Source organism: Nanorana parkeri, unplaced genomic scaffold (assembly GCF_000935625.1).
Source record: "Nanorana parkeri isolate BGI_ZX_2015 unplaced genomic scaffold, ASM93562v1 scaffold88, whole genome shotgun sequence".
In the NCBI taxonomy this organism is placed as follows: Eukaryota; Metazoa; Chordata; class Amphibia; order Anura; family Dicroglossidae; genus Nanorana; species Nanorana parkeri.
Window position 1 is genome coordinate 91780 of NW_017306356.1, and position 15256 is coordinate 107035.

The 15256-nt window shown below is 41.9% G+C and overlaps 1 protein-coding gene across 2 annotated transcripts in view; it reads left to right on the forward strand.

The window, feature by feature from the left end:
* GNE (glucosamine (UDP-N-acetyl)-2-epimerase/N-acetylmannosamine kinase) overlaps nt 1–15256 on the forward strand; it is a 43276-nt gene that overhangs the window by 17010 nt on the left and 11010 nt on the right. For both annotated transcript variants that reach the window (XM_018552422.1, XM_018552424.1), the window contains exons 2-3: nt 12008–12210; nt 14150–14601. In XM_018552422.1, coding sequence (XP_018407924.1) covers nt 12008–12210; nt 14150–14601 — 655 coding nt within the window. The remainder of the gene's footprint in view (nt 1–12007; nt 12211–14149; nt 14602–15256) is intronic.

Below are 15256 nucleotides of genomic sequence, written 5' to 3' on the forward strand. Positions count from 1 at the left end.
GATCCGCCAGCTGCGTGAGTGACAGCTGGCTCTGCCTATCTAGAGGCAGACCCAGCTGTACCCGCCGCCTCCCCCGTCCGTTCCGCCAGTCAGCGCTGGCGAATTGGAGGGGGGAATCCAGCCCCTCCCCCTGTCACGGCAGAGAGCCGTGACAGGATCGAGAAGTGAGCAAACGCCGGTATATGTTCGCTCACCTCCCGATCTACTGAGCCGACCTGTGACAGTCTCATTGTCACAGGTCGGCTAGAACTATGAGGTGAGTGAAAAGCACTCACCTCATAGTTCTCCTTTTAAGTGCTCGTTTGTGTCTAGATTTAAAAAAATAAAAAGTTATATTCACCCAGAGCTCCGAGTCTGCTGCTTCTTAGAGTGATCCTTCCAACATATCTCCCCCTCCATTGCAGCGGACTAAGGTCCCATAAATCATCATGTCTTTACACTGTGTATAGGGCGCTGAGGAGTATTCCAATGCTGCAGGGAGGGGGAGAGAGGCTGGAGGGAGCTCTGTGACAGCTGGGCAGCTCCGAGCTTTGGGTGAGTATAACTTTTGCTATTTTAGCACCTACACAAACCAGTACTTGACAAAAAAAAAAAATCCTGGAGTTAACGCTTCCTGCAAAGGTTCTGCCTAGATCTGCCCCCTCCTGTCTTCTGAACTTCCCTATTGGTCCGGGAGTGTGAGAGGGGAATTTAGGGATACAGAATATTTTGTAAATAAAACACCTGGAGTGTGGTAGTAGTTAAAGGAGAACTACGATGTGAGTGATTTCCACTCCTCATAGTTAGAGCCGACAGGTGACATTGAAACTGTCGCAGATTGGCTCTATTGATCGGCAAGTGAGTGAAAACATACCGTCGCTTGCTTACTTCCCGATCATCTCCCTGCAGAGAGCCGTGATTCAGTCACCGCTCCCCACGGGCATTCTACCCCAAGACCCCACCCCTCACCTCTTCGATCCACCAGCGCTGAGCGGAGGAACGGATGGGGAGGGGGCGGGCATAGCTGGCTCTGCCTCTAGATAGGCAATCAGCCATCGGGGTGGATCTCTACAGTATTGCCAGGATCCATCCCGGCTGCGGCACTCCCAGCATATAGCGGGCAATAGCCCGCACTATACTGACTTTTGGGTTATCTGAGGATATTGGTATATGTCCTCCCGTGACCCTAAAGAGAACTATGGGAGAAAAAGGTTACCCCATAATTATTTTAATGAGCAATGTTTTGGAGGTAGTGCATAAAACTGTACTCCTGTAGAGGAATCTCAGGAATGCGGCTGTTTTGATACAGTAAGGAGGAGACTGTCCTTCCTTATTGGTTGTGCAATCAAAAAACCTCTGAAGACCAGAATAACATTGCAGGTAAACACAAAGTGTTTATATGGATGTGCTGTAGTGATTCAATGTGCTATGGGAAAGAAAGCCTGTGATTAGAGAAAAGGTGAGGCTGCCATTACTGACCTGTCCTTCTCATAACTGCACTTAGCTGGTATGCTGGACACTGGCCTGGAAGAGGTATGCAGGTAAGCAGTTCTCACTTTCCTCTAACTTTCTTGAGGTGCTTGCTTGGTAATAGGGATGTTCAGATACCAGTGCCGATACTTGGCATTTTCACAAGAACTACCAGGGTTGCAGCTGGGACCTGGCTCTGGCGCTCCAACACTGTCCTGAAATCATTAGTCTGTATTGTTTTGGAATGTAAATCATACATTAAAACAGGGATGCACAAATCCCAGGAGCCCCGTAGCCAATGCTCCTTTACCACTTGAAGACCAGGTTTTAAACCCCCTTCCTGGCCAAGCCATTTTTCAGTATTGAATGCTTCAGTATTTTGACTGACATTTATTCTGTCATGCAAGACCCCTAATGTAACTGAGGCCTTGTTCACACCAAGCGCGGAGCAGATCCGGACCAGAGCAGGTGCAGACCGGATCAAAACTGCGTCCAATGTACCGTATTCCTATGGTATTTTGACCTCCAGTTCACATCGCAGCGTGCGGATCCAGACCGGATGAAAAAACTGCGGCAAGCCCTATTTTACCTGGTCTGGAACGCATCAAAAACGCATGCAAGTGCCTGAATGTTAAACTTAAAAAAGAAAAATAATTATTATTTTTACCAAAACCGGCCCTAAACGCGTCTAAAACGTGGCACAACCCACTGCACTGCGTGTGCAGAAACCTGACCGAATCTGGTCTGCATTTGGTGTGAACAAGGCCTTAGGGACCCCCAGTGAAGCTGATGAAGCAGAGATCTACTTCATCAGCTTCTCTCCGGCTTCTGTACCGGGGAGTGACAGAGGAATGCGGAAGTGATGTAATATACATCACTTCCTGTATTCGGGGAGAGGAGATCAAAGGGAGATCATGTACTGATCTCCCTTTTGATCTCCAGTAACAGAGTCGTGTGCGGGTCCCGACCACAACTGGCACAGCGGATCTTGGGACCGGCAGCGATGACGGTGGCATTGGGGGGACACACACCCGTAGCTACTACAAGTGATCGGGCGTCTCTAGAGACGCCCAATCACTTGAATGTAAACCGCCATTGTTGGCTGTTTACATTTTCTATCAGTTTCCCCACACGTGACCGAAGCACACGAGCGGGGGGAGGGGCAGAACGTCCCTCCTGCTACTATAAGGCTCCTGTCTGGCCGTTCAGGAACGGCCATGGACGGGAGGTGGTTTAAAAATGACAGCTGCCTCCTAACTTTTGAGTTTTTCTAGTCTTGTAGCTGAAAAGTATCTGTACTTGTACCAAGTATGGTATTTGGTATATGAACATCCCTACCTGTTAAGTGTTAATGATCTAGTATGAATTTTTCAGCCAAAAGGCCAACAAAACAGCCAGGCAACTAGCACTTTTAAGGTGACCCTCATATTTCTTTCCTGATAAGTATCTGGTCCTTGCAAGGCTTTAGTGTCAAGACTGAAAGAGCTCTGAAACCATTTCCTAGTCTGTTAAGCACAACATGCTCAGCTCTGCACTTCAGCTGTTCACGTGCAGTGTTTAACACAACATGAATACAGAATTGAGACATTTTGTTCTTATACTAGGTGGCCAGGAGCTTCCTTTTGAAACCCTGAACAAAGTTTGTTGGCTTAGGCGTTTCCGAGTGCATTAGCATGAATAGAGTGTACATTTTAATAGGTCAAGCATAGCACTTGTACACACAGGGAGGATATGACAAGGCAAACGTTATGCCCATCCCCAGCAGCATATGCTGTCCTTTCTGTCTCCTTACACTTTATGTAGCTGCAGTGAGTGAACAAAAAAAAACAACCTGTGTCTGTTCCAGTTGGGTTCACTTTGTTGCATTTCGTTAACACACGAAAACTTGTGTTGTTGCGGCATTCATTCTTCTTGGCACCACAACGCATATTGCCAAAACACGTGCATTGCAGCGCACCACAATGCATGGTAATGCACTACCGTGCTCTGTGGTGCATTCTATAAAAAATAGTGTGTGCATCTGTTCTGGTGCGTGGGGCAGCCCATATAAATGAATAGGCCACCTTTAATGCAACACGTTCACACGCGTGTTTTGAAACAAACTCACTTCAACAGTAAGAATCCAGCCTTGCTACTAGGCTGTTGCTTTGCCCTGCATGGTCCGGGTTAATTTTTCAGTTGTGAAAATTATTTTTGAAATCTTGGGCGCTGCTTGACTTTTCCTAAAGAACCTGATTTATGTTGCCTTGTATCACATTGTGTAATGTGATACTTTCATGTAACTGCTACTACTGGAACAGATGAAAGTCTTTCCATACATTTCCATAGTAAAGTTACACTGTGATAAGTCATTGTTTGCCCACTGTCTCAAAGTAAGCTAAACCCGTCATTCTCTTTTGGAGCTATTGAGTTCGTCACTCATTGCTAAAAGTTGTGCTTTAAGACAAAGCCGTATTATATACTTTCAGTGGCTGGTAGGTATACTACTGCAGGGGTTAATTCAATGTTTGGGAAGAAAGCGTGCCTTATAGAGTAACTATAAAGTGTATGTGCTGAGGCGGGTTTAGTACTGAATTATGGGTTATAATAATCTGCGAATTGCACATTTAAAGTGTATTTTGAACTAGGGCTGCAACAACTAATCGATAATGAGAATCGTTGTCATCAATCCTCCCTTTCGATTAGTTGGTTCGAATAGTTGAATCCGCAGCTGCTGCCGCTCTGCTCCTCCGTTCTCCTCCCCACTGGTGCCATCTGCAGCGGTCTGTGTCCCTTTCAATCCCTGCTGCTCTCCCCGCCTGTATCGGCAGAGGCAACGGGGACACAGGATAGTATTTAAAGCACATCTCCAGGCAAAACTTTTATTAATCTTTGCAGTCGTGGCTACCAGTGCACTGCAACAGATAAATGCTCGTTTTTCTCTAGGTACTAAGGAAAGTTATTCTCACCCGATCGTCTGAGCCATCTTGTTCTTAGGCATGTCCCTGGAGCCTCTCTCCCCCTCTGCTGCAACGGTCTAAGGTCCCGTAAAGCATCATGTTCTATAAACAGTGTATAGACATGAGGAGGCTGAGGAACATTGTAATACTGCAGCTCAGGAGAAGACAGGCTTCAATGACCAGAGAAGCAGGGAGCTGGCTCAGCAGTTCGGGTGAGTATAACTTTTTTTAGCACCTGGATAAAAATGAGCAGCCCCAGTGCAAGGTTTAATACTATTTTGCATCTATTTTTAAGTGTATCTAAACGTAAGAACAAAAATGTAAAATATTGCAGCTTAGCAGTCTTTTAGATGTGGTGGCTGCATTAGTTTTCATGTTTCAGGCTAAGAGTAATTTCAGCAAGCATAGGACATACTTGTTCATCATCTTGTCAGAAATGCAGAGTGCTCGTCACTTCCGGTGAGCTTAAAAAAAGAAGCACAAAGAACTTTATCTTTGAGCAAACAATCAATCCACCACGTAAGGGAAATGAACAAGGGCAGATATGTTTGAAGTCCAGCCTATGTGACAGCTGTAAATGCAACCATAAATACAGTTGGGAGGGGGGGGGGAGCATAGATATGAAGGGACAGGAAGTTTGTTATTCGCACCAGGTGAAAAACAAAGGAAAAAAGGTCTGACAAAAAGTTAATGAATGCAGTCACCACATCTAAGGACTGGTAAGCTGTAATATATTACATCTTTCTGAGTTTAGACAGGGCTGGATGCCATGGCAACAAAAAATGTTTTATATGGTGTCATTGACTGCATTTCCTCTAATCACTACTAGATTTCCTCAATTACTGACTACCCCCAAAATCTGTATTGCAGACTACCATGGTTTACACACATCAAAAAGTGCAAAAAATAAATCCAAGTTCATATCAAAACTACTCTGTGTCCCATATATGTATTGCTACTGTCTGCCTGGTGGTGTCTCCCTTCGGATTATGCAAGTATCTCCATATATTGTTGTGTATTTGCATTTATGTAAATATTTATTTTTATTTACTTATTTTGTAAAGCGCTGTACAAAATGTTGGCGCTATATATATCCTGTATAATAATAATTTGATGTCCTAGTTCTGATAAGTGAATTAAAAATGGGAAATATTGACTGGCTGGCTCCTAACTTTTTATTCTATCTGGCTCCTAGATCTCTATGAGATGTGTTACACTTTTGTGTGTGTGTGTGTGTACCTTTTTTTCCTTTTGCTTTGGATACAGTAGGGAAGTGTTGGAACACTTAGCAAATCTTTTTGTCTGTGGCGCCGAAGGATTTACTTACCCTCTTTGTGTCTCGGTGATAAAGGTCACTAGTACAAACAAAGTGATTGACAAATCTAACATTTTACAGTTGTAACCAGAACAAGAGGTGAGGGCAAATATTTGAATGGCTCGACCTGTTTGGTGACAGCTATTTAAGTGGGGAATTTCCCACAAAATGTCATCTCACACTCTGTGGCATCTCTGAAAAAGTGAAGGGAATTCTCCTAACAAGAAATACACTGGTGTGAGTTATAACCCGTCCCTACACTATCAAAAGTAAAGAAAAAGAAATGGTTTTAATCTAGACTGTGTCACTAGGCAAGCATCAACTTTTTTTTACAAAATAGCTAACACAATATTTGAAAGTTCGTGAGTTGAATGCCTCTTCTCACCTTGCTGTATGCTGTGGTTCTACCAAACGTGACCTGTAAAATGTGGGACCAATGGGTGAAGCCACAGCATTGCAGCTGTTGGTCAGGCATACAACACACTCAAAGTGTACAGGACAGGTGTATATATAAATATTATTTTCTTCTAGGTCGTACTCTAGGAGTAGTGAATTTAAATACAAGGAGGTGCGGTAATTTTCATTGAGCCGAGGTCTGAATCGTGGTATGTTCCCATCCTGATGCATCGCACTGTTTATTTATTTTTATTTTTAGAAGCCCACCTAGCTGCACGCCCCCCCCCCCCCCCCCCCCGTGGGTTACATACACATGCATGCCTTACGTGCACATGTTCATTCAAATCAGATGGCAGGGTTGGTTTTAATTTATTTTTACTTTTTATTGTATCATTTTCTTTCACTTAAGTTTTATTGTCGCACAGGGGCTAGCAAGCCCCTTTGTGAAAGCATTTGGAGGTGACAGGTTTTTTTATGGAGATATCAAGGGTCAATTAGACTTCTGATGTCTCCCCCGTACCTCAAATGAAGATCATGAAGCAGAGGAATGTGCTTCGACATCTGTATAACTGGCACTCCAGCGCTTAATGCTTCAGTGACCACAGTGGAGATTGGGGAATGGACGTTCCTTGGTCTGCTTCCGCTCTCTATCCTGACACTGTGTGCCATGAGTCTGGGCCCCCAGAATACATCAATCTGAAAATTTAGTTACATGGTGAGTCTTTTCGATGTCTCGGTACAGGCTTTGTGTACGTAAAAGGCCTGCACTTTGATGTTTACTTTTTGTTGCTTATTTGATCAGTTAGATAAACTTTTGTGTGGAAAGTGGACACTACATTTGCGGTTGTTAAATATTTAGCAGGTAAGTATTATAAACTGCTACTCTCAGGATTGCAAACTGGCCATGTATAACAGGTGGTTAAATGGTTGTTCCATGACTGGCAGTGACATGTCAGAATACCTATGAATAATCACCTGTGTCGAAATGCGTGCGTGCACATGAAACAATTACAAGCTAAGCAGGGCAAAAGGTCACTGTAATGTGCAGAGCGTTTATAGCAGCCATTATGAGTTCATGTTTTGTCATATTTTAGTAGCTTAAAGTGACATTAAACCCTCAGATTTTGTAACATAAACCAATACTGTTATGTGTGCCTTACTGTAATCCATGGTTGTTTCCCTTCTCTTTGCTGCTCTTCCTTTTTACATCTGTATCTGTTCTCATGCTGGGCAGAACTTCTGTTTTGCAGCAGACTGCCTTGTCTCTGGAATGGATACATGGTGTCTGTGTGTAGGTTTGCAACCTGAGCCAGCACTACAGGAAGAGGCACTCAGCTGAAAAGGTAAGTTCTTCCCAACCATGAGAACAGATACAGATTTAAAAGGAAGAGCAGCAAAGAGAAGGGAAACAACCACGGATTACAGTAAGGCACACATTACAGTATTGGTTTATGTTACAAAATCTGAGGGTTCAATGTCACTTTAAATCTGGTTGCAGATTAAATCTACAGTGTGCTGATTTTCATTGCTTTATGTAATGCCCTAATGATTTGTGGCAAGATGTTTCAACAACGCCTTCATTTCACATTCTACATTGCCAGTTCCCATAGCAGCCAGTAGCAGCTCTATTCTTTAAAGACTCCTGGGTTCACAAGTCATCCACACTCCCTAATAAAATGGATCTTTGTTACAGAAAGCAGAGTACACAACCTTTCTAATTACAGCGTATTGTTGTAATGGTTCCAATTTGCTTAATAGAGTGTATTAGGGCTGCAGATCACAATTATTTCCATAATTGATTAGTTAGCCGACTATATTAATTTTGATTAATCGGATAAAAATTAATACTTTAATACTAAAATTAAAATGTATTTAAAATACACAAATGCAGCCTTACAGACATAAAGTTTACTTCAGAATAAAACGGTATGCACCTTTTTTTTAAATCGCAGGGCCAGTACCAGTGCAGTACCAGTTCGGGCAGTCACACAGCAGACGGGAGGTGCATTTGGGATCCATTGCAATTAATGGCACCGCAACACACCTCCTGCAGCAAAATTTGTTAGGCCGAAGCTGAAAATGACTTTTCCCACTTTTTTTTTTTTTTTTTTTTTTTTTTTTTTTTTTTTTTTTTTTAAAAAGCAAAGCAACTAATCGGTGATGAGAATTGTTGCAAACGTTTCTCATTATGGATAATAATCGATTAGTTGTTGCAGCCCTAGAGTGTATACAGTGGTTATACAAAGTTTGTGTACTCTAGGGCTCATTTTACACAAGCAATTTTGTAGTGGTTACAAAATAACTCAGCATTTTTGTTGCTAGGAGTAAATTCATTGTAGTCAGTGAAATGTCTGTCTTGCAGTGATTTGTAGCCATCTTGCTCAACAATTGGCTTCCTGCAGCCCTTTAGTTGGCTTCAGTAACTACTATGTTATCCAGTGCCAGCAACCAATAACTATGGCACATGGTTTATTTATAGTTGCAGAGACAAGTAATGTAGTTTGCTGCAAATGTTCATAGAAAATGAGTTATGGTTTGTGGCTATGACAAAAGTCTGCTGCATAGTTGCTACTTTGACCTGGCCCTTAGGCACTGTGTGGTCCCTGCATACATGACTGCTAACTTAATTTGATCCTGGAGCTCCTCTTCTGTCCTGAAAAATCTCTTTTTATCAGGTCAAGTTGGCCTTATGTTGGTCATTTTCCTATCAATATGCCATCGCATAGATGGCAGGGGGCCACATACTGGCTAAACTAAGGGTCATTTTGACTCTCCTTCAAAATTTTAGGAGGCCAGGCTTTGGGTCAGAAGGAGTAGAAAATGGACTAGTGCTTGTGGTCAGTGGGAGGAGAAAAAATGCCATATCGTTGATGTCCGTGAAAAGAATAATGCCCCATCGTTGGTGGGAGGAATAGTGCCACATAAATGGTGTCAGAGGGAGGAATTGTAACCCATCGTTGGTGTCGGTGAGAGGAATTCTACCACATCAGTGGTGTCGGTGGGAGGGGGAAAAATGCCACACCATTTATGTCCATGACCGGAATAATGCCTAGTCATTGGTGTCGGAGAAAGGATTAGTGCCACGGCAGTAGTGTTAGAGGAAGGAATTGCGGCCCATTGTTAGTGTCAGTGAGAGACATTGTGGCCAATCAATGGTCCCAAAGGGAGGCATTGTGCCACATCAATGATGTTGGTGAGAGGAACAAGTGCTCCATTCATTTGGATTTTAGTTCCATTGGGTAAGTCTAACTAGTTATGGGTTAATACATTTTGCAATTTGCCTAGATGTTGTTTTAACCCCTTCATGACTGAGGCCCTTTTTTCATTTTTTGCACCCATGTTATATTCCACATTTCAGGCCTGAGTGTGTGATGAAAACCTATATAGTCACAGGTCTATAGAAAACAACACTTGGTGTTATTGTACTAAAAAACTCTTTAAAGGTAATTTGGGACACTTTCACAGACCTAAAATACATAGCATATTCAATGCTTCAAGTATCGTATTCAATATGAACAAGCGTTTGGAATTCAGGAATATCCTCCCTAAAATGTCTTCAGATGGCTTTAAATGTGCAAAAAGACTATATAGTTATCGCTTGGCACATAAAAACAAATTGCTCGTAGGCATTCCTTGCTTTTTTTTTAACCATTGGAGAAACCATCAGATGCCTGGCTTTGAACTGACTGTCACCTAATTTATGTATTTCTTTGTCCCTAACAGAGCATCAATAACAACAAACAATCGTGACTATTTACGCAGAGCTTTACATAGTTGCACATTCACATTTAGACAGGAGCCAATTAACCTACCAGCATGTCTTTGGAGTGTGGGAGGAAACCAGAGCACCCAAAATAAACCCATGCAAGCACAGGGACAATATGCAAACTCCTTGCAGATACTTCAATTTTGAGTTTCTTTCCATTTGGCTCCCAAAGAACACTGTAGGGAATTAATTATGAGCTGTGTTTGAATATTATTTTCTATTATGTAGATGTCAGAGCTTAATTCTTTATAAACTCATAATCTTGGGTGTGTACCTTGCCAGTGTGTAAATGCTTCCATTCTTGGCTGTTTCTAGTTTTAGTCACATGAGTCATAGAAACTATTTTGCAATGGAACTATGTGGAAATATTTGTGCCACTATTATTTTTAATGTAAACTATGGATGCACTGATGCCATTTTTTCCAGACCGAGTTAGTTCTTTTCCTCAAACTAACTGTGAAAAACAATCTGCTCTAAATTTGAAAGCAAATTATTGGTAGTCCAGAGTATGACAAATGAGGGTTGGTTAGCTGCTATGGATTACTGTACTTAAAGTGCAAGAGGTAACTTAATACATATAGGGAGACTGCTTTACCTGCCAAAGAATATTCATTCCGCTCTATCCAGTTCTGAGATTTGCATAGTTCAGGAGACACAGGGCACGAGACCTGATTTCAACTTTTGCAATTAAAGTTGTATTAAACTCTCAATCTTTTTTCAATAATGAATCCAGATCAAACAAATCTACATTGCCCAGCAACATGTTTCTGAACAGCTGCTTCCAAGTCTCTGAGCTCAGCTTCCCTGAACTTCCTGTCCAGTACTAGATCAATTTTAAGGCAGATCCCCACCCCCCAAAAAAAAAAAGGGGGGGGGAAGTAGCTTGATTTGCTGTGTTTGTGCACATGCACACAGCTTACTAGCACACACGGTGACTGCATAGCACTTTGCTTGAGAAAGGAGTCAAACGGGAAGTCAGGACCAGACCTTAGGGGACCAGCTGATTCTGCAGGAAAATAACACTTTTAAAAACATTAAGGGGCAGCAGTCATTGTAAGTGATTTCATCAGCATTTGGAATAGCTTAAGATCCTTTTGATTTTAATATCCGTTTAAGTTATACAACCAGAGTGAGATATGCAGAGGTAAATCTTCACACGAACGTTCGTACAAAAAAATCCCGTCGGAACATACGATAATGCCATCGGAGGCTTGGCGGTTGTCATTCCAAATTTTGTTTGATTTTTATTTAACATTTGATTTTGGAATGCATAGAGTTTTCTGAAGGAAAAGCACACTCACTGTTACTTTTTTCTTGATCCAACGAAATTCTTTCCAACATTCTCCTTTGAATTTTTTCATCACTACAGTCGCAATCCATTATTGATTTTCACTACATCGATTAGACAGTCGAATGACCGTTCCAAAATCGATTTTGTTGTTTGTTTTCTTCTTGGTAAGTGAGCACTGCAGCAGCTCAACAGTTTAACTGCTTGGGCTGCTTCACCCTCTCCAAGTCGGAGTTCTGTTTTTTACTGGATTGCAGGTTACCAGGCCAAATTCAGCTGCTTACACTTTGTGTCTGTGTTTAAAAGAGAACAAGAGTTCATGATGTAGTAATGAAAATATAGTGCCATTAATTTGTCTCTTTATATATGTCTGGAGTTCAGCTTTATAACATTATTTGCCTTACTAGAATGGATTCCAAAAACTAAAATATCTGATGTTTCGTTTTACCTAATTACAAACCTCTTTATGTTGATAGGGCATGCCCAAATACGTTCCAACCTTGGTATAAGTTATGAAGCAACTTTAGTAGGGTTTTGTGCTGACAAGTGTGTACACGTATTTTGACCTCTTCTACAATATACAGTTTTTTGGAGGGCAGTAGGCAGAGACCATTGTGTGAATGTCAGAGTGCATTAAATAAATCAAGTCCAAACGGACGCCTTGTTGCTTCAATGTCAAACTTTCTTGTTGACCTGGTTTGCTTTGTTTTGTGCTGAAAATACTTTTAAATAAAACACGTCTAAAAAAAAATAAAAATCTAACCTAGTATAAATATAGACATCGGATATATCTGTATATATATCATTTTCAAAGCGTAATCTTTTGCTGTTTTGTTTTTTTTTCCCCCCCCAAGGAACAGTATTTTGAAAACCTGTCGAGGAGAAAAGTAGTCATGGAGAAGCATGCAAACCATAGAAAACTTCGCGTATGTGTGGCAACCTGCAACAGGGCAGATTACTCCAAGCTGGCTCCTATTATGTTTGGTATCAAAGCAGAGCCAGAAAACTTTGAGCTGAGTGTAGTGGTTATAGGATCTCACCTGATTGATGACTATGGGTAAGATATGATATATTTATACTGTGTTCCTTTTGTTAATTATGAAATGAGTGTTGTATCCTAATATCTGTTAACTCCCAGGCAGTGCGGGGGAGAGGCAGAAAGTCTGAGCCATAAGTGGTTGCCATCGTACTTTAGAATGACAGAACAGGAGAAGTTTGTTAAACCCGCTTTCTTTGTGCATTCTGTAAAATCATACTGTTCATACATACAGCAACATCCTCTTGTAAAGTCACTCACTCCTTTCACTTTCACCATATATGGGGACCAGACTCGCTTTCTTTTCTTGTTTGTTATCATTACTGGAAAAGGTCCCCTGCCCACCCCGTGTAGTTCTAACTGATGTAGCACTGACCTATAACCTGTGGGCCTGATTATTCCAATCACTGAATGTGAATCCCTCCTGCCCTGTTACCTGCTCCGTCTACTTGTTTGCGGCAAAGCTTCTCCTCTGGCCTGCCATGTAAAATGCTGCAGAGATAACAGCAATTTGCCATTATAATTGCTGCATTTCATTGTAAGGGCATACTTTATTAACTACGTTTTTGTTAGTGCTTCACTTTTCAGTAAGTTTTATAAAGGGTTTGTATGTTTTGTAAAGCCCAACCACCCCAAAGTAGTCTCCAGAGCTCGCCTCAGGACAGCATGAATAGGGACAGAGGGAAGGCTGCACCTGTTCCACCTTCCGGGTCCAGGACTATTACACCTTCCCAACTTTTACCAATGCCATACAGTAAAACCTCCATTGTGTACTGTGCTACTACTGCTGCATGAGAAACTGCAGGACAGCAGCACACTATTCCACCCATTACTCCACCAGGGATTTCAGCACAGGACAGGAAGCCGCATGTAGGAAACATGGGACTTGTAGTCATAGTAAACAGGAGCGAATGACATACCACCGCTGTACAGACCTATAGACATACAAGCATAGATGTGAAACTGCCAAGACAATGATGATGCCACAAGTAGACCTTTTATGCGATTTCCTGTTTCTGCAGCTTGCAAAATAAAAATAATTGGATATTGGCAAGCATACAATGCTATTTAGAAATGCAATTAGAGCAGAGTTGGACTTTAAAGTGGAACGCTAGGACAACTTGAAATTGTGTCTTTTACACTCGCTTTTCTCTCCTCTCATCCTTTCGCAAAATACTTAGTGACATTAAAGTATAATTTTTTTCCCTCCCCCCAATGTTAATGCACGTGTCCATAGACTTACCTTGCGTCTCTGCTCGTCTCCCGGCCGAGAATCCGAACTGCGCATGCGCCGCCCCAAGTTGCTTTGCGGTCGCCCGAGCATTTTCAGATTCTCGGAGCGGGATAACGAGGTAAGTTTAAACAGCTATTAAAGCATTTTTTGGCTTTTTTTTACGTTTTAGCCTATATCTACTGCCTTCTAGCAGTAGATATAGGCAAAAAAACTGAGGCTTTAGAACCCATTTAATCTAATTCATATATAAAAAAAAAATCCTGGCATTCCATTTTAATTAGATTATTGGATTTGACTAGTCTGGCCTCCACTCTTTCCACTCAGATCCCTTGCTGAAGCCTTAAGGTCCCCACACACCTTACGACAATCGTACGATAATCGCGGGAAATCCCACGATCGTACAATTATCGTAATGTTCGCCGGGTGTGTAGCATGTTCGTAAGATAAGAGCCGGACGGGCTGGTGTGCGCTTCGGCATTGCGGTCATCGGAAGCCCGCCCCTCAGGGGGCGTGGCTTGCGATCATCACAAGTACGATCTGCCTATGCAAGATGGTCAGATCCTACGTTTTTTTAAGTACCTTACAACCATCGCAAGGCAAAAGTCTTGCGATGGTTGTAAGGTGTGTGCCCAGCCTTAGGTAGAGTTTGACTACATGTGTCTTGAGTTAGACATTTTGGCTTTTATAAAGTGCAATCTCACTGTCCATTTTATCTTCACTGTCTAGGAATACCTATCGTATGATTGAGCAAGATGACTTTGATATACAAGCAAGGCTTCATACAATTGTGAGGGGGGAGGATGAAGCTGCCATGGTGGAATCAGTTGGACTTGCGTTGGTTAAACTGCCAGATGTTTTAAACCGACTTAAACCAGACATAATAGTTGTCCACGGAGATCGATTTGATGCCTTGGCATTGGCAACAACTGCAGCCCTGATGAACATACGAATCCTTCACATTGAGGGAGGTGAAGTCAGTGGAACCATAGATGACTCAATCCGACATGCCATCACTAAATTAGCCCATTACCACGTGTGCTGCACACATAGTGCAGAACAACATCTCATCGCCATGTGTGAGGACCATGACCGCATCCTCCTGGCAGGGTGCCCCTCTTACGACAAACTTCTTAATGTGAAAAATAAGGACTATATGGGTGTTATCAAGATGTGGCTTGGTATGTGTCATTCAACATTAAAAGTCTTCACTGCAGTGCTAGTTTTTTTTTGTGTGTGAAAATATTAAGTGTGTATATACTTCATTTCCATGATTTCCTAAAATTCTTAACTTTAATATTTAAAATGTTATTTGGTGTAGAGCAATTGAGCAGTGTCATTTAGCAACTAGAAAACGGCTTTCCAGTACGTACCAGTCCTTATGTGTAGTACCGGCATTAGTTTCCATTTTCAGGCTTTTTTTTTTTCCCCTTCTTTACCTGGTGATTTTGCCAGTAACACACCACCTGTTCCACAGTAATAACTTGCTGTACAGCATATATGGAGGAGCAGCCTAGGACAAGAAGTGTTATGATACGGAAGCCCCTCAATCTTGTTATGAAAATAGGGAGAGGTGGAGGTGTTCTGTCCTAACTCGCTTCCTGATAAACATTGGTTATGATAAGAATGTAGAGAGCACAGGATCAGCAATTATTTTATCCAACAGATAGAAAGAAAATAGTGTAGATAAAGTATTTAAACTGTTAAAAGTGGATATCTTGTATGTTGATGTGATTTACAGCGCAATAACCTACAGCAGCCAATTTAGAAATCTGTTTTTATTGTTCATGGAAGATAAAATCTAGTGGTTGCTATTTGTTTTGGTCCATAACTGGT